The sequence below is a fragment of the Pectinophora gossypiella genome, chromosome 1 (assembly GCF_024362695.1).
Source record: "Pectinophora gossypiella chromosome 1, ilPecGoss1.1, whole genome shotgun sequence".
Lineage (NCBI taxonomy): Eukaryota > Metazoa > Arthropoda > Insecta > Lepidoptera > Gelechiidae > Pectinophora > Pectinophora gossypiella.
Genome location: NC_065404.1, coordinates 14,170,806 through 14,194,951, shown reverse-complemented (window position 1 = coordinate 14,194,951; position 24,146 = coordinate 14,170,806). Strand labels below are relative to the sequence as shown.

Here is a 24,146-nt window from a genome sequence, read left to right as displayed (position 1 = left end):
TACATACATACATAACATAGGTATATAAACTCACGCATATTTCCCACCTGGGTAAGCAGAGACTATAGAATTCCATTTGCTTCGATCCTGACACACTTCTCTTGCTTCCTCCACATTCATCAATCGCTTCATACACGCATGCCGGTTCAGAGTAGGTCGTATTAAACCTTTTCTAAGGACATCTCCAATTTGTTCGTGTTCAAGATAAATTATGAAATTCTATTTACTAAATAAAGACAGATCTAAAACTAACAAAGAACGTTTCCTATTTTCTATTTCACTTATTTATGAATTTTAATAAAGAAAATGTAATAATAAGTGCGTCGTTTTGGCACGTTTTTCTTTGACGTCACAGGTTCCTTTTTCATACAAATTCCATAGTAATTTCGTGTTTTGACGTTTGGTAAAAAGTATCTGATTTGACTAGTTGGAAACTAGCCTATTTCAGAGAAAAAGACCAATTATTGTTTCATGCTTTTTAGAGCGTGATTTTTACGTAGTCGGATTTTAATTTTGAAACTTATATGTCCACGAATACATAAGTGGGTAAAGAAACTAGACAACTTGCAGCCTAATAAATCCTAAGATAGACGAAAACGCCACACGCCACGCGTTTTATTGTAAAACCTTTATTGTACCATGTTTTATGAGCAAATAAATAATTTTGAATTTCGAATTTCAAATTTCGAATTTTGAACGGAACGATGACTTGTCTCGCCCATGGATTGGCTCATGTTAAAAAGGAAACAATCCCTTTGTTACGATATGCTCGAACAGATAAGCAGCTGAACCTGGAGGCATCGTGTACCCTCACTCTCATAGTAAAAAACAATCATAACATAAGCTCACGAATATCTCCCAATTGGGGTTAGTCAGAGGTACATTCATCACAAGATGAGTTAAGTAGCGATCCCTCACCGAATTTTCTGTTAGACCAATGTGATGTGCCGTATCGCCGTCTATAATGCTCGAGCCAACTCTGTTAGTGAAAACTGCGTTTAAGATAAATTCTGTACCGTCGGTGAAAAGTAATACAAGTCCAAAATTGAAGTTTTGAGAAAATCGAGTTTAAAGTTAAAACTATTCTAGCTCGTGACTTATAAGGAATAATGGAACAGAAGTTAGATGTGTCGATAGGTGATGATGGAAGGTTTCTTTTCTAATATTTAGTTATGTTTAGAACCTAAACAGAAATAGTAGAGGATCAAAATAAATTACATGTATCAGTTGACACCAACTTTTATACTGTGTAAATTGATACAAGTCTACATATACCTTTTTACACACATAACTATACAAAAGTCATCGTTGATATATCATATTTCAATTAATAATTTTACAGTCTTATTGTACAAAAAACAAAATGTCTTGGAAGAAAGTTTATTTTATGAAGTTGTAGAAAGGCAAAATTCTATTTATTTTCTTTAAAAAGTAAAGAAACGTAACTTATATCAATTGACACAAACGATAAACTATAACGAATTTGTGTCAAGTGGTATAACTTGATTTATTTTTTCGGTTTTATTGTGTAAAATGATACATGTTTTTACGAATTTCTAGTAATAAATACATATAAAGATGGTACACGTATATATAGTGTAAGGTGGCGATAATAAAATATTTTTGTTATGATTTTACTCTCAAAACTCATAAATAACCGGTCAAAACCACCACTGCTGCCCGCTACAAACACATTTTGTCCACCACACTACGCCCCTAATCAAAACCATTGTTGGTTCATCTTACAAATTCAATTATGATAATATTTCCACCCCTAACAAATAAAGGTAAGAGGAATCATATTAAGACTGGTCATTAGGAATGTTTCGGGCTAGCCTGGCAGCACGGCCTGGAGATAAAAGTGATGTACCTACGTACTTTTAAACCAAAATCACACAAACTGGTTAGTGTTACTTCTTTACTGCTGACACTATTTAAAAGATTACAACTCATTCCACAATCAAAATCCCCTAAAGTATACATGTATCACGAAGAAAATGGGCAAAACTTGCCCGGCGATCGAAGGGCGCATTTCCACAGAGGTTTTGATAATTCAATACTTCGAATTATCTAAATTCCCGGTCTAATGGTAGCCCGCAACATTGACAGAACTATAAACGGAGTCGAATCAATGTTGACGATAAGAATAAGTAGTGAAAATGAAGATCATTGGTTCACCTTCAAACCTATAGGTTACACAGGGCTATCCTCAGGGTAGGTCTTATCACCTTTACCATGGTCTGTTATGGTTAAGCTAAATGAGTTCGTTTCCGCAAAACTTTACACGTAAGCACACGTTCCGCGTATCCTCGCGTATGGATCACTATTGTGAAGTGGGCAAACTTCCCACTATATCATCATCATCCTCCTGCCTTTATCCCACTCTAGGTGGGGTCGGCACAACATGTATGGATAAATGTCCCATAACTAATGTTACTTTAATGGGCTCAGTTTTCCGCATAAACGCAAGTGGTCCATTATGCGTGCTTTTGTTGACTATGTAAGCCAACCAGCTCCTTTAAGAAGCTCAAATACCTCCTGGGATTTCTACAAACTTTGTGATCTGGTTTAATTAAGGGGTTGTGCCCGTGGTGTTGCCAATTATTTATTCTAATCTAATTTATCCTACAACACCCCACTGCTGGGCAAAGGCCTCCCCTTCCTCTTTCCATTTTTCACGGTCCTTTGCGTAATTCTCTCTTATGTAATCAAAATACAGAAAAAACAATTTAACGGTGGTGCACAGAGTTCAGAGTAGTTATTCCCTTTATAAAGACGAGAAAGCTCGACCAATTTACACCATTCAACGTGTTTGAGAAACTGGTAATCTTCTCTAGAGAAGATGTGGCAGATCCCGATGCTGCCGATGCCAAGCTGGATCCCAGTGGGACCTTAAACCCAAAAGTATGTAAGATCATCTACAGCTGTGTAGGTTCAAAAATACCACTACCGGCGCTTGCATCAAAGATCTAACCAGCGTGTATTGAATGGCTTGCATATTAATTGGAGCTTGATAATATTTGGAGCTATTATTTCACGTCTACAACCTCCTTAGCAATGAAAGCAGCGTTCATTCTGCCACCGCTTAAGCTGCATGTAATCAAGAAAACTATGTAAAACAGCTATGCTTCGAGCTAAGGGAAGGAGACTAATGACAGTTATGACAAATCTCAAATACCTCTTGACTAACCCTGCCATGGTGATATCGACGCCATGATCAGGACCCACAACTTATTGAGGTACTATTATTAAGTACTACAAGGTGGTTATAACAGAAAGAGAAAAAACACGGTTTGGTCTGAAGTACTAACGTAACCTATACCCATTCGCAATGCGGATCAGATATGGTTTGCTGTGGCTCTAGACAAAATGGCTTCCCATAGACAGGTTTATGCGGAGGTTACCCTAAGATACACACTGGTGGCGCATAGAATCGAACTTGTATGTATCATTATACACGACATGTTATTGATATCCAAGATCGTATTTTCTGAAATATTTTGATATATATTAATTTATATTACTTTTCACGAAAAAATAAATTTGGTGTTTGATGTTACAACTAAAATTATATCATTAAACACGGACCGTGAGAATTCAAGGATGGCGTGTATTTTAATATATCTTGAGTTGCATTTACTTACACCAAAATATTTAATGAAAATCTTCATTTCACTTTGATGCAAGTTAAGATGAATTATGTTACACGTGTTATAACAGCATGAATCCTTCACAAACAGTACTTATATCACTGAACCCAAAAATTATCTCCGTATTTATAATAGCTACAGTTACGAGAATTAGACAGAAAGAAAGAGAATTTTTTGAACATGAAGTGTGTGCTAATAACTCAAAAGTGATACAACTCGAGTTGTATTACTTTTCACCGACGGTACAGAATTAATAACTCATTAGTGCAAATCAGGTGACGAGATTCGAAACGGTGTTCCTGCCACACAGTTCTTCTTTTTCTAACGTGTGGGTTGCGAGGTGGGACCTCATCAGCTCATCATCAGGGTTATTCGCCGTCTCAGGCCCCTGACATGGTTCATGTAACGACTAAGTACGTACAAGCATCCGTAAGTAGTAACTAGGACCAACGGTGTAACCGAAGCACAGATTTTCTTCCTTTCGGACATTCGGGTGATCAGCTTGTAATGTCCTAACTAAACTAGATATTTGAAAGAGATTTTTGGGATATGTCTCCACCAGGATTGGAACCCGGGACCTCCGGATTGTGAGCCCAACTCCCAACCACGGGACCACGTAGGCCGTCAGGAACACAGTCGATATAGTAAACAATGTAAAAAAAAACTAAGTGTAAAAAGCTACGAAACGTTTTCCAATATCCTTAAGCTTCTAATTACTGCTGTTTCGCCTGAAGACGTAATTACAGGGTTAATTTCCCGGTCCGGCTTAAGGTTATTTTGCCCGGAGAAAATCAATTTCTTAGAGAAAATGTTTTAATGTTTCTCTTTGAAGTGCTTGTGCAAAATAAATGGTTTTATTATATCTGTTACCTTGCCTGCGACTTCTTCGTCTGCTTCGTAGTCACTTTTACTAGCATGCATGGAAGTAATGTGTTTTGATCCGAAATAAACAAAGTTTATTTTTAAGTTGTTGTAAAAACTCTTTAATGATAAAGACACTGGCTGTTTTTGATATGACGTTTATATACTTGTATTTTTAAAATAATCCATTTTCACTCTAATAAAGCTATCTTTTAAACCCTATGATAATTTCGACGAACATCCGTTTTTCATTATTGTAATTGTTTTGTGAAAATTTTAAACGATGTTAATAATGCGTCTTGTTTTTGTGTGTGGCGTCCTCTTATAATAAACTATTTCTTTTCTATTCTAATTATTTCTCATAACATTTGGGCCTTTTTAATGCAATAAAGTGGCAAGTCTATAAGAAATTGAATTTCAAATGTATTTTCTGAATTTGATTTATTAAATTGAATTTGACAAATTTTCGAAGTTTTACATATTTAAGATGTTCAATCTAGCAACCTAATTGCAAATAAGGCCTTATTCCGTCGTCACAAGATAAATAATACTTCTCAAACAGTCTATTTATTCAAAGCGACAATGAAATAGTTGAAAACCACGAATAAATCAAATTCCTCGGCCGACCAACCCTCTACCCGAGCGGGGTACGTGCTTTTTGGTCTACTTAGTACGTGACAGTACCGAAAATTCAGTGTAAAATGTTACTACGAATAGTCAGGACCGCTAAATGTTGTTCTTATCCGCGTTTAAGGCAAAATATATCAATCATATTATAGAGTGGGCAGTGAAAAGTCCTTAGTCCTTACTAATCAAAGGACAATCTCCTAAAATGATTCGACAATGTCCCCATCGGGAATCGCACCTGGACCTCCAGATCGTGCTCTAACCACTAGACCACGGAGGCTGTTCTGATGAGTGTATATATTATTTTATTTATTCATAAATTTTAAAAGCGTGGTACGTTTCATCTATTAAACCAGCTACTTAAAACTCCTTAATTAAAGAAAAAACAAAAGCAGCTAGTTCTTGACGCAATGGCACAAGACGCCGCAGAATTCCGCATTCTCAAGATTGGTATCCTCCGTTCAGCTGTTAAATTCGTCCTCGTATAAATTAACAAGCAATCCTACAAAGCCTTGGCAAGAGCACAAATGTACTGAAGAGCAAAACGTTGTACCAATACATCAGATTTCACAAAGTTATTTATATAAATAAAATTACAATTCAAGGAAAAAATTACAATTCTGCAGAGAAATAACGAAGTCCTAGAAAATAATAATAATCAATTTAGAATAAATATTCAAAGGTTACCTCTCTTTGTAAATATCACGATTATTTTAGTAAGTACTTAATCTTTAAAAGTAAGTATAAAGAGACCTACGAATATGAGCCCGGTACTCCATAAATCGTCGATTTCATCATCATTTCCCTAGCATTGTCCCGTTGTTCACAGGGTCCGCTTACCTAACCTGAAGGTTTGACAGGTACAGAATCAACTGCCTTTCTGACCTTCTAACCCGCGAAGAGAAAACCCCAATACAGGTTAAGTTAGGGCTAGGGATGAGTCTTCCGTATATGACGCTACTAGGGCATACTACTAGGGCTACTAGGGCTACTAGTCGAGATTCTTCGAAGCTCTCTGATAGACACGCTATAGACCACGCAATAGACACGCTAGTTTCAATCCAGGTAAAGTCGTCTCAATTTTACTCGGATTATAATTCATCATCATCACCAGCCCATTAATGTCCTCACTACTGGGGCACGGGCCTTCCCTATGGATGGATAGGGAGAACGGGCCTTAACCCATCACGTGGACCCAGTGCGGATTGATGGTTATTAACGACTGCTAATGCAGCCGGGACGAACGGCTTAACGTGCCTTTCGAAGCACGGAGAAGCTCGAGATGATTTTTTTTTTGTGGTCACCCGTCCTATGACCGGCCTTTGCGAAAGTTGCTTAACTTCAACAATCGCAGACCGAGCGCGTTTACCGCTGCGCCACCGAGCTCCTCAGATTATAATTCTTAATTGGAAGAAATCGAGGGTCTGTTAAAAAAATCACATCAGATTATTATTTTTCTAAAAAGCGCTTACGTTTTCAGTAAAATACGAAATAGTTTTTTTTTTAGTTGCAGGGCGTAATCGTATCGGCGCGTCGCATCAGTAAACGATGTCTTAGAATTCCTGTTCAAATTCAAAAATATCTTTATTCAGTAGGTAACATAGTTACACTTTGAATCGTCAATTTTTACATAACGAACGTCTCATCCGTCTAAAACTACTGCTGCTTCTCACAACCTGTATAGCCGGGGAAAAAAGCTGCAAGAAAACCTCGGCACAGGGCCCTAAACGTTCTATAAAAAAATAAAAATAAACATAAAACATAATATTCCCCCCAAAATTGCCACAAAATGGGATAATAAACAACATATGGCTCATTATATGCACTTTGATAGGCGTGACGTCGCATTTGCCCCGAATATTGATACACAAATCAACTTTATGCATGGGTCGACGTGTGACCAATGAACCAAACGCCCGCTGATATAGCGATTCTACGCTCTAATAATATTCCAGAACTATCCTCAGGGTTGCTTATTTTGAGTTCAGGGTTCACTCAACTATTTTGAATAAGACATTCAGGATTCCTTTACGTGACTAAATACTGGGAGAGAGTTTTTAGCGATCCCCATTTATCCGTCCAAGTAAGTTAATGCCATACAATAGGGTTAAGTCAAGTCAAAAAAGAAAAAAAATCGTAACTAAATACTGGGTGAGAGTAATCAGCGATCACCATTTGTCCGGCCGAGTAAGTTAATTTGCGTCAAAGTCTACATACAATAGGGGTAAGTCAAGTCAAAAAAGAATAAAAAATACTTACCATCAAAACAAGCGTATTTGATGTACACGAGGCCGGTGGACCAACTAACGGAGGGGGGGTAATCTTTCGACAGAATGAAACTACAGTGATTCACTCCTGTACACCTGAAACAATACAAAATGTGGTTAAAATAAGATAAGACAAGATATTTAGTAAATGGATCTATATGATCAGCTTCAAGAGATACGCCATTGCAATTCTAATAATAAACCAGTGCATACTAATGCTTAATGGAACCGCGCTCCAATGCATAAACTTCTTTCACCCTAAGGTTATCTGGCAGAAATTGCTGTATAACAATAAGGCCACCTATTGTGTTTATTTTATTCGTCTGTTTATGTTTTGCGTAAGAAATAATTATTGATTGATTAATACAATGGTAAACGCCTAATTCTTTCATCACAATAACATATCAGATTTCAAATGTTATGCCATCAATACGAAGAAAAACAGAGAGGTTAAAATGGCCACATCGAAGCAATACATCTAAGAAAGCAATATTGCAATTTGACATGTGCGCAATGCAAGCACATGTCAAATAGCAATATTGTTTTTTTGTGGCCGTTTTAACCCCCCCCTCAATACACTGAATTCACCTTACCTAAAATATTGCTATTTGACATTTGTTGTTATTGCGCACTTACTATTTATATGCGAAAATTTAAGATTGCAACATTGTTTTTTAGATGAATCGCTTCAATGTGACCTTTTAGGTCAACAGGAAAAACAAACATTGGGCATTTTGCTATTATACGAGAAATATGACGTCATTAGTTAATGTCATTTACGACAAATCTACAATAAGTCACGTTAAAAAGAGTCAAAATGTTGCTTTTGAAATTAATTGTTTCTATGTCCCTCCTTAATCCCATTGATCTTGACGACTTTGGAGACAAAACTATAGTGTGTCAGATAATTAATATTCCACGAGAGTTTCTCTTTTAGTGCCTTCCGAGAACAACAAGTTACCCAATTAACACTGTAACAACAATGTCAATTAATGTTTAAGCTCTCCCAGCGGTGTTTTTAGTTAATTCGAAATCGTATAAAACTTGCCTAAAATCATTTTACTGCTCCACGTAATTTACGTTACCATTCGACGCAATGGGCGGTGGAATGGAACAGCTGCATGAGTTGAAGCGGGTAGCGAGAAACAGTTGATTGTCAAATACGCCCCTGGCCTTTGCAAACGATTATGGTAATTGACAGTGACAGTAATAAAACCACATAGATATCCCGTTAGCATAGAATGAGGAATAATACTTCGAATAGAACGGCAACTCTCCGATCCCCTCCAGCGGCTAAGCTATGTCTACCTCACCCCCTCTCGGTCGGACTTTGGTCTTCAATGGTATGAGTTTTCAGACGTCGCACACACAGATAATCGCGACGATAACGTTAATGTGTAGTGTCTGTGTAAAACGAGGTGTTTTTTATGAACTATGAAGTGTTCGGGGTGTGGCACTAATATGCAACCCGTGTGGCGTGTGTTTTCAACTTAATATTAGCCTATGTAAAATTTTGAGAGTTATTTTGTGTGCCTAAAAATATACAAATAACGTGTATTTTATCAATTTTATGCCTGTCTTTTCGGTGGATAAGAAAATGACACAACCTAAAATAAAATAAAATGGTGTATACTGGAATCAGCAATATCAGCTTTATAGGTAATCCTCGCCGCTAATGTTGTTATTTACATCAAGGATGATGAGGTCGGTCATCCACCTCATAAATGTAACCCACTCGATAAAAGCCCATCGCTTTTCCACAAACAATGGAGCAGAGTCTAAAAGTGTAATTTTCGAACATTGTCTTTAAGAGGGCCCATTACCACGTTTATGCGACTAATTTATGCTGGCTATAACTTCAGCCAGAGCACAGTAGGAATACAGATTAATTAACAAACGAGACATACCTACTTAGTTGTTTAAGAATTCTTTGTTTTATATGCATTTTATGTGCAAACGTTCCTATCGAAGTTGGAACGTTTCAACACTTATTTTCGTTTTAATACAAAATAAGCCTTCATTTGGACTTCCCTTATCGAGAGGTGAACCAACTATAGGAACCTTGGTATCAGGGTTATTATTGAGCCCCCAGAGGCCCTTGGCATGGCTCACGTAACGACTAGGTTGGTACTTACAACTTCAATGTCGCTGCGCCTAGGTTTTCCTTGCAGCTTCTTTTCCCCGGCTAGACAGGTTGTGACAGGCTGCAGTAGTTTTAGGCGGATGAGACGTTCGATATGTAAAAAATTAAGATTCAAAGTGTAACTATGTTACCTACTGAATAAAGATATTTTTGGAATTGAATGTGCCTTCCGAAGCACGGATCATCTTACTTTCGGACAATCAGGTGATCGGATTTCTGTCGGTAGTCGATATTTCATTTTGAAGAAACGTGGTAGCCCAGTTGGAAGAAAGCTTGACTCTCACTAAGGTCGCAAGGTCAAATCCCAGCACGGTCCAAAACTGATGATGCGAAGGAGGAAACCCATATTCCCGAGAAATGCGTTTCATTGGTATGTGACCTAACCTGTATTCGGCTGGTTTTCCCTTCGGGGGTTGGAAGGTCAAACAGGCAATCGTCGCTTCTGTAAATTATCAATAAATAATTTAGATTAGGTAACCGGACCCTGTGAAAACGTAATAACGCTGGGGAGATGATGATGCAATTTCGATGTAGTTATGCTAAATGCACAAAACCTGCATCTCGTATATTATTCAGTCAGCTCTCACTTCATCTGCAGACTGTCTGTAAAAGACTCCTAATCGTGTTGTAATGAAATTTAGATGGTTTTCACCTTCAACAAGAAAACTTAGTCTAGGTCGATTAGCTTCTGTTAGAGAATGTTAAAAGCTAATCTACTCAAGGTCCAATGTGCAGGTTTCGTGTTGCACGCTATGCGGAGTAGGTATTTCATTTAATTGCAGACGTAGCTTTGAATTCTTTATTTTTTTCTTCAGTCTGAAAGGTGGAGTTATTTTCTCGTCGTTCCAATAAATTACCTTACAGTTTGAAATTAATTGGATTTGGTGTTCTAGCTTGATAACTCTTGGGACGGATAGTTCGTTTGGATGTTACGCAATTTTTGTTGCAATTTCGTATACCTCTACAAAAGAGCTCCGTTCTTGTCGGTTGTAATATTTTCTACAGATTTTTATCCAATGCTAACCTTCTCTTTAACCTGTTTTTTAGAATCTTTTCTCGATCTTCGCCTACCATCTTTGTTTACCTAAATCTCTCATATCTACGACACGATTTCGAAATTCGATTCGATTAGAAATAAGTACGTAGCATTGTGCCCTCTTTGAGCCAATCTAATCTAGTTTAAGTGGTGGATAATTAATTCAGTTCCCGTAATGAGATAAGATCTAGTTTAAACACCCCTCGTGTGATGATGGGTTGAAAATGCTAATTCATGCGTGTATCTTCGCTTGGTATTAAAGGTAGTTGGAACAACAGAATGTTATCGATGCAGGCGATCCGTTTAAAATGAAAACCTAAAACATTTTGTTAGTACTTTAATACTTCAAAAGACAACTTTAATACCAGAATAACAGAACAGTGAACAAATTAAGAACTCGTACAAAGATTCAAGAGTTTATTAACATAACATAATGTTCACGAATACATCCCAATTGGGGTAGTCCGAGGTACTTAGTTCAACTTTGCAAGATGAACTAAGTACCCACGCCTCAGCGAGCTTTCTGTTAGGCCAATTGTGTTAGTGAAAATTGCACTTATGATAAATTTATAACTCATTGGTGCAAGTCCACATTTTATTGTTTCAAATAATTCTAGCACTCGGAATATTGGAATAAATATTTTGATCCTTAACCAAAGCTAGTCCCGTTGAGTAAATTTCTATCAAGGAAAGTAATTTCCACTCAACCGCATGCTTAATTATGGTCTATTCAAAATTCGAAATTAATAAATTCATCTTTTTTGGGGTTATGTATACGTTTTTACTATAAAATACATACATACATACATAAACTCACGCCCGTAATCCCTAATGGGGTTTAATGGGGTTAATGGGGTTGGGGTTTTACTATAAAATACCAGACAATATATTGAATTTGTTAGAAATTATTTTTCTAAATTATATTATATTTAAAATATTATTTATAAATTATAAATTACCTATATTTAAACCTCATGTGAAGCTTACTTTATGTAAAAAAGTTTATTATAAAAATCATTACCTAAATGTAAAAATATCTGGTATTAAATGTGTTCCTCTAGATATTAAATAACTTGTAATGTATACCCTCGCTGATTTAAAAGATGTGTTGCTGTTGCAGTTTCTTGTCATTTCTTCTCCTCAGCCATATCACCTTGCGAAATGACACAAATTCAAAAATGTTACATTGACCTTCAACAAGTTTATCCATGATAATTACGTTGAATAAATGATTCTGATTTCTGGTTTGCTAAAATTACAAAATCGGCTCGACCAGCAAAGCCCACTCCAGGATGCCATGCCATTAAGCCCCCACACTCAAATGCAATCCAGTTACCTCACTCCGCACTCGGCAATCGACATGCAGATACCATCAGTTAATTTCCACCTCTACCCCACACTGTAGATTTAACGGTAAGTTTGTACGCACTAGACCGGGAAAACGCAGCGGTAGCATAATTTTTCGAACGCCATAATTTATAGAGGGTGTTAGTGACATCGTAACGAATACTGAGGGGGATGATTCAGACCATGATTTTGAGCTAATATCAAGTGGAATTTTCTGTCGAAAAATTCATGTTTATTTTTGAGTTATTTTTAAATATTTTCAATTTAATACTTTTGCGATGGAAAATTACACTTGATATTAACTCAGAATAATGGTCTGATGTGACTTACACCCCGTACAAGTACGTCCAGGTAGCCATACAAGTACGTATGGGTGTTAGTGACACCGTAACAAATACTGAGTTGATACCAAGAGGAGTTTCCTGTCGGAAAATTTATGAAATTTTTTGTGTTTTTTAAATTATTAAGAGAGGAAGGGGAAGACCAATAAGAGGTTACATGGAACAGATTAAAGAGAAGACGAACGTCGTGTCTTATAAACAAGTGAAGGGATTGATCTTTGCTAGACAAGAATGGAGAATGCTACAGGACAAGAGCGTGACTCTTAAATTAGTGATGATGAAATTATTAATAGCTTTTGCGTATCTATGCTATAAGTATTTCCGTCAAACTAAACGCTAGTTTGACGGAAATACGCAACACACGCGCAATAGACACGCAAAAGCTATTGTTATAGTATATACAATTGTCTGTAAAATATTCTTCTAAAACGCGTGGTCTTATGTCTTATGTGTGTGTTGCTCTAAAATCTTTCATAAACCGCCGGGTTTTCCCGTCGCGTTATGCGTTTCAGTGCGTAATATATGTCGAACAAAACCGCTTACCAAATTCAACGTTGCATCCATCATTTGAAGTGTAGTGACTTGCTGGATTTTGTACTACACGCCAATGATTAATGGGGTGGGCAGACATAAATGGTGTTTAAGTAGTTAACGCGCTTCCGTCTTTGATGAAACTGCAGGTTTTTGGGCAACAAAGGAAATGGTTTGAGAAGAAAGTAGTCGTTTGTAAATGCAAAATATTCTAATGGATATCTAATATTAAACACGATCGAAATATTTACTTATAAAAATGCATTCACTGTTTTTCCTTCATCGTATACTTAAACAAACTACATACATACATAAACTCACGCCTATTTCCCAACGGGGTAAGCAGAGACTATGGAATTCCATTTGTTTCGATCCTGACACACTTCTCTTACACGCACGCCGGTTCAGAGTAGATCATACTGGACCTTTTCTAAGGACATCTCCAATTTGGTCAATGTACGTCCTTTTAGGTTTTCCTCTGCCAAACCTTCGCTTTATATACTGTTTTAAAATCCTAACAAACAGCGATTTGAAAAACGCTTAGCTAGCCTAAAGTGTCCCACTGCAAGGCAAAAACCTATAAAAATATTTTTTAGAAAGTCGTAGTGTAGTAACTTAAATTAGGTATAAGTATACCTAATTTAAGTTCATCTAGGAACAGTTTAGAAACTTTATTTAAACACAACAATGATATACAATGATATATAGGAACACTTAGGTATTGTAAGTGAAGATTTTGTTTTATAATTTACCATCTCGTCTCTTTCCTTTTCGGCTGGTAAGAAAATGACAGATGTAACTTAAAATAAAATTAGGAGTTGTCTGCAGGAATCGGGGCCAGTATCTAACTAAATATTATAAAATTAAGTAATTAATGGCCTGCAACAATCTTAAATCTTGCAACTCCTTAATAACATATTTATGTTGCTTTTTTAACGAGTTTAGTATAACCGAGCCCAGGTGTATTCAATAAAAATTGAAAGTGACGGTATAAATTACAAATCAATAAGGGATGATAAGATCAGTAAACAGTTAAACACCACACCCTCGCTTATTGCCATACAAATTCATACAAAAGAAAGAAAGAAAGCAACCACCTGGCCTCTGAATTAATCAATCGTATGCTCTAATGCTGCTGACATAATTTAACATGTAGTAGCCCTGTTCGGAGAACGGATGATTTACATCGTACTATCACGGGTTCGAATCCCGGCGAAGGACACCGATACCGACCCCGCCGGCATGGTCGACGATTTCCCTCAATCAGCGCTTATCGCGATCGACCCACTAGGGTCGATTAATTCTTTCAAATATTTTTCCTCTCAGACGACGCCCTGAGCCAAGGTTCGCGCCCAACTGGGCACCCTCAGGCCTGTTGTCTTAAACGTTGTACCGGGTGAGAGCCTTCAGCGCTCCCCATTTATCCGGCCAAGTAATTAATGTCATCTGCGGCAAATCTACAATAAGTCACGTCAAAAAATCCGTCGCAAGATGAGCTGAGTACCCACGCTTCAACGTTGCCACGCGTTTCTTATTATATATACCTCTAATTACTTCACATAATTACCTACATAGACACATTAATGAACACCTGAAGAATAAACGCTTATTTGCAACATAACATAGCCTGTATCCCATAAGGAGTGGGCAGAGAGGCAGACGTGTACAGTATACACAGTTACACCCCCCTCCCCAGCTTATCTGCAACACGTTAAAATTTGTCCGCCTGTCTATAAACGGGTAATAATTATGCGCGTGCGCACCCATGGAACGGAACGTGGCGTTTAAAAAACATGGCGCCGCTTCCGGCTGGCCGCGTGGCGCCTGCGTCACTTCCGGTAGCCCTACACCTGTTTAGAAAGGGTCATTGTTAAAAAGTGGAGGGACATAAAATGGTCATTTATTTATGAGAGTGTTTTTGAATTATTACCTAGTATAGCACTAAACAGAACGACAAGTTCAGTACAATTATTGATTACATTTCAATAAGATAACATTTTACAATCGTCACAATGCGCGGCAAGAATTAGATCTGTCAAAGTACGTAAGCTAGTGTTATGACTTGTGACGTTTGTTAGCATAGTGATGTAGTCGATATGAGATCGATCGACGTTTTCTATCTAACAATAGGTACATTTTGACGATATGCAGAGCATATTATAGCGTGCGCGCACTGTGTCTCACGCTAATTCACCTCTCATGCGTGCTTTGCGTCTCCTCTCCGCAATGTTGGAATCCACACCACATTGTGATGTGATCGCTGACAGATGGTGGAGTGTATGGAGAGAGTGTTTGGCTTTTTGCGAGAAGATTTGTTTATGATTTACTGTTTTTTTTTTTCATTATTATTTTAAGTTTTTTTGTGTGATAGTTTACCTTTTAATGTTTGAAATTGTAATTTTTTATTTTTTTAGTGTTTTTCATGCTCATAGTCTTATTTTTCTTTTTGTTTCTTTTTTCACTCATTGTTTATTTTGTGTTATATTAGTTTTTATATTGTTTTTTTTTTCTTTTTTTTTCGTCATACAGCATTTTTCGTCATTGGATTACACTGTAATGTTGTATGTACCTTTATAAATAAATAAATAATAATAAATTATTAGCGTACTCTCCTCGAGTCTGAGAGGCCTACAAGCTTTAGGTCTTTCAAGCTTCGAGTCTCCACCACACTCGCTACTGAGCTTCTTCGTACGGCCTTCTGGCCAGTGGGAGTGGTGTTCCGACGCTTCAGAGAGGCGAAGACGAATAATAAATTCCCTAAATAGTTTAATATTTTAATTATAATTATAATATTGTATGTATTATTAGGTTCTGGTATATAATGTATGGTATGGGCCTATGCCTGTATTCAATTGATGATGATGATGATGCCTGTATTGAAAAAATGAATGTAATTTTACGTGCAGACTTTATAATACTCTGCTACGAGAATACTGTAGACAGTCTATCTCATATTTATCTTCGAATTCTAACTGTAGCGCTATCTAAATACACAAATAGGAACTACGGGCAAATCATCATCATCAGCCGTACGACGCCCACTGCTGGGCATAGGCCTCCCCCAAGGATCTCCACGACGATCGGTCCTGCGCTGCCCGCATCCAGCGGCTTCCCGCGCCCTTCACCAGATAGTCGGTCCACCTTGTAGCGGGCCTACCCACTGAGCGTCGTCCGACACGTGGTCGCCATTCTAGAACCTTTCCGCCCCATCGGCCATCGGTTCTCCTCGCTATGTGTCCTGCCCACTGCCACTTCAGCTTTGCAATTCTCCGAGCTATGTCGGTGACTTTAGTTCTCCTGGGGATCTCCTCATTTCTGATTCGATCGAACAGGGAAATACCGAGCATAGCTCTCTCCATTGCCCGCTGAGCGAAACCGAGCCTCCTCACGAGACCCATAGTAAGCGGCCACGTCTCACGGGCAAATAGTAAGGGATAATACTACGCTACGGGCGCGAGTTTATATACCTACGTTTGTATGCTAACCGCCATACTACAGCTCAACTGTTTCCGTTAACCTCATTTGCCAGTCAATTTCCGAAATGGGTTCGATATAATATGTACCGTGTATATTCCCAAAATTGTGGCGTATTTCTGCACAATATTTGGCGCATCGGTGCATTAAACTACGGTATATGCCATCATTTTTTGCGTTCAGTGTGTTTGGTGAATATTGGACTAAAATGTATGATGTAAATGGGAGAAAAAACAAATACAGAATGCGTTATGCTGTAAAGCTGCCACCATCATCTCCCTAGCAGCGTTATCCCATTTTCATAGGGCCCGCTTACCTAACCTGAAAACTTGACAGATCCGGTTTTTTACATAAGCGACTGCCTGTCTGACCTTCGAACCCACCAACCAAAACCGCTTCACCAACAAAATGTATTTGTATAAAATCCTCCGAGTGACATCCCTTAGACCGTGTGACAGCCCTCAGGCCAAGCGAGTGCCCTCAGAGCCTCCTATTTGTCCATGCTAATAGTTAAATGACATTTGCGGAAAATCTACAATACCTTAATAAACTGATCACAGCTTCGAGACTGCCCTCAAAATCGTGTCAATGTGACAGTTCTTATAATATAAAAACAGGGACTTAAGCATGATCTTGAGGGCAGTCTCAGCTGAGATTAGTTTATTAATACCACCCTAAGTGACGTCAATAACAAAGATGCCACACCTATTTACGCAACTAATCATTTCCCGCTGATTGCGCAATGCTCCCGGTGGGGACTACTTTAATCTATCTAACATAAACCGTTAAGGAGTAAGGGAGCGCACGCGGTCTATCTGTCTCGCTTGCACGCACGGAGTCACGGTAACAACGAGATTTTTGTATAAAGATCGAAGAAACAAAAACTGAAACAGAAAATAAAATAGGTACTTAAACAACATAACATACGTCCCGCTGCTGTGCACAGGCCTCCCCTCAATCAACCGGAGGGGGTACGGAGCTTACTCCACCACGCTGCAAAAATCGATATTACCTTAAAAAATACTACTACGTACATAATACAACAAGAAATAGCGAGACCACATAGAGGATCATAAACATCCACATCGTGCCTCAAGCAACGAGTTTTAATATTATTCTGTCTCACCAAAACAAAGCTATTTTTCTTGTTCACGATGCGTTTCCCCCAAATGTTCATTGTGGTGCATAACTCCCGTTAGTGCAGCGATGCGGTTAAAACAAATGGTAGCCAGGTAAGCTTGGTGCTTCACGTAGCAAGGATGCACTGGAGGAAATTGCATTCCTTGTTTAAAAGAACTTCGTTTTAAAATCCTTTGAGGTTGGTTTTTTAAATGAATTCTGTTTAAGGACGTGGTTACATTAACAGCTGGTAGTTGGGCGGTTGTAGTGGCTAAGGGCTAAGGCATTGGCAAAAGTACGGATACTACGGCCTTAGCCAAGTTGCATTAGCCATCATAATCGTTATATTATAACAATTGACAGTCACAGTGACAGAAATATAAATATAAGAGATAGAAATAATACATTGAGGAGACTTTAGGTTTGTAAATAAGAACATAGGGTTACATGTCTTCGATGTAGTACAGTACAGTGGTGGTCTACGGTAACAGCCTCTGTGGTCCAGTGGTTGAGCATTGGGCTCACGATCCGGAGGCCCCGGGTTCGAATCCCGGTAGAGACATATAAGAAAAATCACTTTGTGATCCCTAGTTTGGTTAGGACATTACAGCCTGATCACCTGATTGTCCAAAAAGTAAGATTATCCGTGCTCCGGAAGGCACGTTAAGCCGTTGGTCCCGGTTATTACTTACTGAGTCATGTCAGGGGAAGTTAGCGGCTCAATAATAACCTTGACACCAGGGTTGATGGGGTTGGTAATTCACCTCACAATCCACACAATAGAAGGAGAAGTGATCTACGATGATCCACACGTATCTAATGTGCGCGCTCTGCCTTCAATGTAATAATAATACAATACAAATACTTTATTGCGCCAAAATAAAAGAAAATAGTTACAAAAGAGACTCAACTAGGTACATGGTAAAGGACGGTCTTATCGCTTAAAGCAATGAGGTTTGGGACCGCGGAAGAATGCGAAAGCGTCCCCGAAGCTTTGGCATTACGGCCGAGATACGAAGACCGGATAACCCTCTCGCTACCCCCGCAGCGGGTATGCGGTGGGAATTTTCACTCGAAAAAAAATACTTATAGAGAACTGGGATTGTTGCGTGTTTGTAGTTGTACGAATTCTTAAGAATACGTATCCATAGAGCGGCCGGCCTAAGACCGCGAAAGCAATGTTGCCAATCTGAGCAACCAGCTTAATTTAAACTTTATTTGACAGGACTAAATCTAGCTCTGTCTTTCTTGCACTTATTGTAAGTGAAGTACGGCAATAGTTGTGTTCATCAGAATAGGCACCACAGATGATTATCAGATCGCTTCGCTTATGCCATCGCTGCTCGCTCCAAGTAAGGCCACACTCTTAAAGTCCCCGGTCAAATACGTTGATGTAGCAACTAGCGCTGTGGAACGTTGTGCATACTTGAATTTATGATTTTTTTAAAGTTCTTGGTTTTAAATATTTTACAATAAAAGCTTCGATTGAAGAAGTAAGTACATACGACATCTTTCACTCCTACAATGAGTCGTGTCCTACAGTGACTCGATATTCAAATTCAAATTCAAAAATATCTTTATTCAGTAGGTAACGTAGTTACACTTTGAATCGTAAATTTTTACATAACGAACGTCTCATCCGCCTAAAACTACTGCAGTTTCTCACAACCTGTATAGCCGGGAAAAAGAAGCTGCAAGAAAAACCTCGGCACCGAGCCCTATACGTTCTTTAAAAAAATAAAAATAAACATAAAATATTTATACAATTGAGTAATTTAGCTGCCTAATATCAGTTCTCAGACAGTTAATCCCATGCATTCATATCTTCTAAATAATCACTAACTTTATAATAACCTTTTTTGTAAGAATCTTATTGTAAAAACGTATACATTGCCCCTTAAAAGATTTAGTAATCTTATGTAATCGACTGACTTGTAAAGCAAGTTTATATTTATTCCTGGTATTAACAATGTGCCGATCGCTATTTTTTGCAAATAATCCTATAATAAAAGTTGATAATATTAAAGCAACAACGTTTTGCTTACTTTACAACTTACTTTCTTTACTTTCCAGTTACGATGGTGAACGAAAGGCATAAAGTGACAATATTCAAAGTTTTATCAAAAAAGTTACGATCAATTTGATTCAACCAACATTACACCCCTCTGTATTAAAGCTGGATTCACAGCACACATGAAGTCGCACATAAAATGGGATGGTTGTCTTGTGGTTGTGATGATACAAAATAAACAAAATTCTGTTTATCTACATCTATATTTTTGTGTACGAGTAATTGAGATATAATTATTAATTAGATACATGCTTTTTAATACTGTTGGCGTTCTAGCATGGTACGTATGGCAACAGGACAGCAAGCCTAGTGCGAAAGAGACACGCCAATAAAATGGATTATTTTGACAGCTGTCATAATATGATCGACGTATAGGGAAAACCGTGTAAGCGCCATTTTGAAAAATATCATTCTGTAGCCACTTTCTTTAACAAAACTTCGATTTTTTTAGTTAATTTCAAGCTGAGTAAAAATTGAGCCCACATTTTTATTATAAAATCACATGAATGTGATTTTTCAGAAGACTCTTACGTGGTTTCACCTATAAGCTGGCGATATACTCTAGAACGCAAATAGCATAGAAAACTCTCCCTAATAGACAAAACACTCACATTTTTTTTTTAAATAATTTGCTTCTGAATTTCATATGCGACATGTAGACCCACCTTAAGGTGTGCGTGTTACCTACAACCAAAAATGTACATTTATTGACGAAGGGACGACAACAAAATTACCCCATACAGGTAAGGGGAATGAAACAAGATAAAAAATAAAAATTACTCATGGAGAACTCGGTTCCGTCATGTTTACGATGTCATAATGAGTTTGATAATTATCTGGTAAGTTTAATACCTCATTTATTTTAATGACCATTTAGTTTTATGCGCGGATATAATTATAATTAATTTCGTATTTACATACTTATAAAGCATACTCCTTGAATTGATATGAGGTGACGATTTGGTTGCAGTTTCTGTGATTACTCCGGAAGGGTTATGATGGATCCTTTGATAGAGACCTTCCTTGGAGAACCTCGGATTGGGAATTCACACGAAAACAAATTAAAGTGATAAAAAAATGGAAAAGTTCTTGATAGAGTTTTCCTCATTTTCTCTAAGAAACTAAAATGTTACATAGAGATTTCCCGTATCTGCGTTCGAACATTCAAATATTCCTCTACTGGACACGCATTATTCCGCATTACTATAATATCGTCATGGACAAAACAAAATTGACCATAAACATCTTTCTTCAAGTATACATTCGTTTCATGGAAATTAAAATCCTACATATAAAATACGTCATCATCTTCCAAACGGACCCGCGTGGAGTCCATTTGGGATATACAGGGTGCACCCTGATCTATACAGTCCCATAACATCGAGCAAACAATCGTAACATCAACATCCTTACCCTCCCGGTTCAGGTGATATTTCACCCATTACGGGATTAACCGCTTAACACGCTGTCCACCTAATTTACGAGTATTTCACCGGTTAAATCCCTTAACCCTTCGCGTAGTTTCTGTCGACATAAGTCTTGTCTAGTTAAATCGAGTTCACCGTTATGAATAGTCATGAAATGTTAAATAGGTTTTACTTTGGGTTCATTATCTCCCAAGCATTATCCCGTTTTTCACAGGGTCCGCTTACCTATAAAGTGGCCTTACAGGTTAGGTCACATACCTTCGAAAATGCATTTCTCGGGAACATGTGTTGTCTCTCTCGCTCGCATTTACGGTAAGAATGACATTTTGAAAAAAAAATATTTTCTAAAAGTGGATGTAGGTACCAACTACTAAGAAATGTCGTTCCGGTTTACAAAAGCTTTCAGGTTTACAAACGTTATATTAAGACCACCTTGAATAGCGAAGGCGAGAGAAATGAGACCTCATTCGGGTTTCTAAGACCCCTTGGGGGCTTGACCGACTTGACACACATTACAAAGAAAAGAACGTTACTGTGTCAACTGTAATCTGTAAATCGTGTTTCATTTTTTAATTTATTTTTCGTGTGACAAGACAACACCAATTGAGTTGTGTACGTATGTTCAAGATAAATGATGTACACAACCCATTAAGCTTTGTAAAAAAAAATATTTGATTTATTTAATTGATTAAATCTCACGCCAACGATAGCCGTAGCGTGAGCTGAAAAAATTCCTAATGGTAAGGACTTAATATTAAATTAAGTCGTGACGATGCGGAAAGAAATTCACGTTCAGACGAGGGGTACATATTTGCCGTCTATACTCCGATACCGCGTTCTAATTCTGTTCAGCGCCATCTCGGAAACCTTATGCGAACTAAACTAATACGAGGAAAGACTGAAAAGGAAACTTTATTGCGATTATTATGAAATTAGATACAGTTCCTAACAAATGATACCTAATTGATAAAGTAGAGATGATAGTATAGATAACATAGAGTAAAGATGAAATGATAGCGATTATTTATGATGCTCAAATATAATTAATACACGCCCAGGGTATAAAATAGATATAATTTTTAAACAAATATTTACAAATTGAAATAAATAATCAGTATAACAAATGATATTTTAAGTATGGCATTATATAAATTAAAAAAATAGAGTTCGATGTTCGACATTATGTTTCATTACCGTATTACCGACAATATCAAACTGTTATTTGTTTACCAAAACCAAAATTATATTTGATTTCAGAAGAGCCTCACGATTAACTGTAAATTCAATACAGATCACAGAATTTACTTTTGCCTTAATATTAATATTTATTATTTATTCGCGTTTAATGAAACATGGTTTACATTTTTGACTTTAAAAAATATACCAAGTTCTAATTTAATAGATTTTAACGTGAAGCTATTAATAAAACATTCTTTTATATATTTATAATCGTTGCGTTATTAACAAAAACATACCTATATACAATTTACAACATTAAAAAAGAAAAATGTACAATAACTTTACGAAGAGCACTCTTCAAAGAGAGTCCTGTCCAAAAGTGCCCATGACTATGTCTACAGTCATCTGAACATTAATTTATCACATAAACTGAACTGAACATTAATTTAAAATACTTATATTTTTAAATTAATGTTCAGATGACTGTAGACATACTAGTAGACATAATAGTAGTAAACAAACCAACTAGTATGATAAATCTGTGACATCATATAGGATATGCAAATAGCATACCCGGGTAATCCGGTTTGGCCCGAAGCCAGCCGGATAAGCTCTAGTATTCACTTGTCCGGTTAGGGATGCTGGTTGTCCGGTAAAAACCGGATATTTTATTTTATTGCCACCTCCCATTTTAGGGAAGTAGGGTGTTAGAAAGAGACGAAAAGTAGCCTATGTCACTCTCCATCCTTTCAACTATCTCCACTTAAAAAATTAGGTCAATTCGTGGTTCCGTTTTCCCGTGAAAGACGAACAAACAAACAGACAGACACACACATACATTTTCCCATTTATAATAGGTATTAGTATGGATTGTTTGACATTAATTGGATTTTGTATTGTCTAGGTAGTTCATTATCACTTGTCTATAGTTTGGAATGCAATGCAATTTGGTGGAATGATTATTACACGATAAAGTTATGATTCTTTTCCCTCATTCCAGCCCTGATGTCAGGGTTATTATTGAGCCGCCAAAGGCCCCTGACATGTCTCATGTAACGACTACTTACTCACATCAGTAAGTAGTAACCGGGACCAACGACTTGACGTGCCTTCTGGAGCACGGATCACCTTACTTTTTGGACAATCAGGTGATCAACCTGTAATGTCCTAACCAAACTAGGTATCACAAAGTGATTTTTGTGATATGTCTTCACCGGGATCCGAACCCGGGACCTCCGGCTCGTGAGCCTAACGCTCAACCACTGGACCACGGAGGCGGCGGAGCAGTTAATACCATGCGGCATACGTCACGTCAAAAAAAAGTTGTTTTTCAATGTGACTAGATAGATAAGTTTATTCATTCGCTCACAAACCAGCATACAATTTATATAGTACTTAATAGAAGTTTAGTTAGTAAACTAAATCCGGAAAATCCATTTTATTTCTTAACAACCCTGGTTCGTTTATTAAGGCGGGTAAAGCCGAGGGTGTTGTCCTACATCCAAGTTTTAAAAAAAGAAGTCGGTCGGGAACGTCATGGTAAAATGGCATATTGTCCTTTTATTAAAATCCTAAACCCCCATCACAAATGGGGGTTTAGAATTGACATCATTTCTTTTTACCACAAACAATGGTTTGGTTGGGACATGTTTATTATATTAGGTACCTATAAGATGTACTTTTTTATGCTGTCATTAGAAGTTGTAGGTACGTTATTATTTATTGTTATTGTACATTGATCATTTTTAATAATTAGTCATTTTTATTTTTTATGTTAAAATTAGGTTCTACGCAGCTTAAAACACAATATGGAATTGAAAAAAAAATACTAAAAATTTTCATGAATTTTGCGATAGGAAATTCCACTTGATATCAACTCAGAATCATGGTCTGAATCATCCCTCAAAGTTTTCGTTACGATGTCACTTCCACCCTGTATACCCTATATTATATTAAGTACATCTGAGAAAAAGTATAATAATATGCTGTAAAATATAGTGAAAAATATAATTATATATATAATTATAAATATATAACATGACATAAGCTTACGACTATGTAAGTATCCCAATT

General features: G+C 37.3%; 2 protein-coding genes across 3 annotated transcripts in view; both read right to left on the bottom strand.

Moving 5' to 3' along the window:
• LOC126370333 (mRNA-capping enzyme) overlaps positions 1-24,146 on the bottom strand; it is a 373,272-nt gene that overhangs the window by 184,865 nt on the left and 164,261 nt on the right. The gene's annotated exons all lie outside the window — the stretch shown is intronic.
• The window catches only part of LOC126370425 (uncharacterized), a 142,791-nt gene that overhangs the window by 53,190 nt on the left and 65,455 nt on the right, over positions 1-24,146 (bottom strand). For both annotated transcript variants that reach the window (XM_050015266.1, XM_050015273.1), the window contains exon 3: positions 7,398-7,501. In XM_050015266.1, coding sequence (XP_049871223.1) covers positions 7,398-7,501 — 104 coding nt within the window. The remainder of the gene's footprint in view (positions 1-7,397; positions 7,502-24,146) is intronic.